Here is a 2,500-nt window from a genome sequence, read left to right as displayed (position 1 = left end):
TAATTATAATTCATTGGAAGCCTTTTAGATAATAACAGAAGCTGACAGAAGACTGTGCAGTAACGGACATAACCATACTCAGTTTCTGAGTTCGCTGGTGGCTCGGTTGAGAGTCGGGCTGTTATGCGGCAGGTCGCGGGTTCTAACCCTGGCTGGATCAACAATCAGGATCTTAAAATAACTGAGACGGAAGTGCTGCCTTTGTAATGACATCTGCAAATGGTCAGACTTTCAAGTCTTCTCGGATAAGGACATTAAACCGTAGGCCCCGTCTCACAAATATCCTCTATGTTCATAAGTTCCCTGTGAAACGGTAAAGAACCCACACACTATTCGGGAATAGTAGGGGATGAAGTCCCCGGTGTTGTGGCCGTCCTGTTCTCTCCAGCAGAAGTGGCCGGATTGGCAGTGATTATGGTGTATGAGGCCACCTACGCAGAAATAGCCATAAGTCAAAAAACGAATCAGCCGAGTGCTGGAACATGTAGATGTAAATGTACGTTTTAGAACTCTCTACGCCGCGATGATTTAGCGGAATGGTGAAACACTTGTTATGCACAATTAACCCCGCAGCTACGCAGAAATTGCACGACAGGTATACTCACCGTGATCAGACCAACTTGCTGCATGAACCAAGGCATAAATGAAGAACAAAAGAATCAAAACTCTGAGAATTGTAATGAATTTCTTCCGGTGTTCAATGGACAGGTTCAAGCGAAAACGCCTTTCAAGGTTTCTGTAAACTGCTAACATTCTTGTTATCACTATGCTGAAGCCAACACCTGTTAAGGTACCACGTGTACAAAAACAAACATCAAATAGCCATATAAATTACACTCCTATTATTTGCCTTCCGTAAGAGCAAATCAAGGAGTTGTGGGTAGAAACCTGTTTATATAGCACCAAGGAGTTGGAGCTACCAATAAATAGTATCATCAATAAGTTAGAATAACTAGTAGTAATCTCGGATTATTGAAGTGTGTTCGACAGTCGCTTGGCCTGTGTTTCCATAGGGTTCCAAGCTGGAAAATGTGACAAAAAGAGACTGTCATCAGATGGAGATCAATACGCGTGCGAGATTCCAAGCGAGGGTCCCCCTGCAAACAACAAAAAGAATCTTCGGGGCCCCTTACTGAGAAAAATCTCGATTCATTTTGGTAAGACCACACAATCACCCAAATGGCAATCTGAACAAAATTTGGACACGTTCTCCTTCGATCGAACGCAAAAAAGCGGATTCGCAGTAATGAGCTACAATAATTGAAGATAAAAAGGGCAGCAGTTACACAACCCAGCTTGGATAGATAGTCAAATAATCATTGCCTGAAATAAACGGTAATAAAGAAATTTTTCAGCTGACATCTGACAGGAAACTTCTCCTGCACCTGACCCAGAGCAAATCTCAAATTGATATCTGAAAGGTCCTCACTTTTGTGCAGATGGTAACATTAAAAAAATACTCGGTTACTGTCTCACTAGGTCAATATCTTGCTTCAGTTGTCCTTTGGATGCCAGAGGTAATTTCTCCATGAAGCCTAACCCTGTCATCCTCACCTAATAACTCCTAAGGGGGCCACTTACTGTATAAGGGAATCTCTGTTTACATTTTTGGCCTTATTAGCACAAGGTTATCGTTTTCTAATCAATCAGCCAAGAATGAAGTACTAAATATTGCATTGCATAATGAGCTATCTCTGAAAACGTGACCATGATATACCAGATCATCTCTGAGCAATATTGCTTTGAAAATTCGAAATCTTACAAAGATTGTATGGAATCATTAGCGCTTTGGCCACCCATGAATTTTTGAGTTTTTGATGGCTATGGCCTAATAACTGGCTCGTTATCGAAGCTCAAAGGGGTTCAAATTTGATATTTAATGTAGCTGAGTTTAACAAGTTTTTTTTTACCTTTTGAAGTCAATTTGCAAAAAGCATGAAGCCTTCTGTGAGTTAAACGTTTTACAATGACTTCAGGAAAGATCCCCTTATAGATGTAAAGACGATTTGACTCGTCAAAGGGGAATCTCTTCGAGGCTTAAGGTTAGTATTCTTCTTTTTTCAACTGGCATTACCCTCTTGATTAGAAGAAAGCCACAATTATAGAACCAGTTCTGTTTTCAACTGCTGTTTGAGTAAAGTTAAACAATGTTTCCAAAGGACATAATAATGTATGACATGAAAACCACAAATGCTTACTTGCTAAGAGTGTTTTCCTTCTGACAGTAGTGCTACCTTGCTTCTCTTTGGCATTGCACTGAGCTGCCGTGTCTTCACAAGAGTCAGCCTTAACTTGACGTGAACTGTATTCCTAATTAAATGAAGACAAAATGACTAACATGAACGTAAACAACCGTTTCTTGCCAATACAATTAATGGTAAAATTAATTGTTTTTCTGTTACAGTAACTCTCACAGTTTAAGATAACACAGTGTCACAATGAGTCACTACGCTGCCATGCAAACCTTGTCCATCAGTGTAAGCATTTTATTTGTGGAATT

At 40.1% G+C, this 2,500-nt stretch overlaps 1 protein-coding gene across 2 annotated transcripts in view; it reads right to left on the bottom strand.

Moving 5' to 3' along the window:
* The window catches only part of LOC137976031 (peroxisome assembly protein 26-like), a 13,450-nt gene that overhangs the window by 1,998 nt on the left and 8,952 nt on the right, over positions 1 to 2,500 (bottom strand). For both annotated transcript variants that reach the window (XM_068823288.1, XM_068823287.1), the window contains exons 4-5: positions 2,199 to 2,310; positions 606 to 782 (exon numbers count right to left, since the gene is read on the bottom strand). In XM_068823288.1, coding sequence (XP_068679389.1) covers positions 606 to 782; positions 2,199 to 2,310 — 289 coding nt within the window. The remainder of the gene's footprint in view (positions 1 to 605; positions 783 to 2,198; positions 2,311 to 2,500) is intronic.

The sequence above is a fragment of the Montipora foliosa genome, chromosome 11 (assembly GCF_036669935.1).
Source record: "Montipora foliosa isolate CH-2021 chromosome 11, ASM3666993v2, whole genome shotgun sequence".
Taxonomy (NCBI): domain Eukaryota; kingdom Metazoa; phylum Cnidaria; class Anthozoa; order Scleractinia; family Acroporidae; genus Montipora; species Montipora foliosa.
Note: the sequence above shows the minus strand (reverse complement) of the source record. Positions and strands in the feature narration are given on the sequence as shown.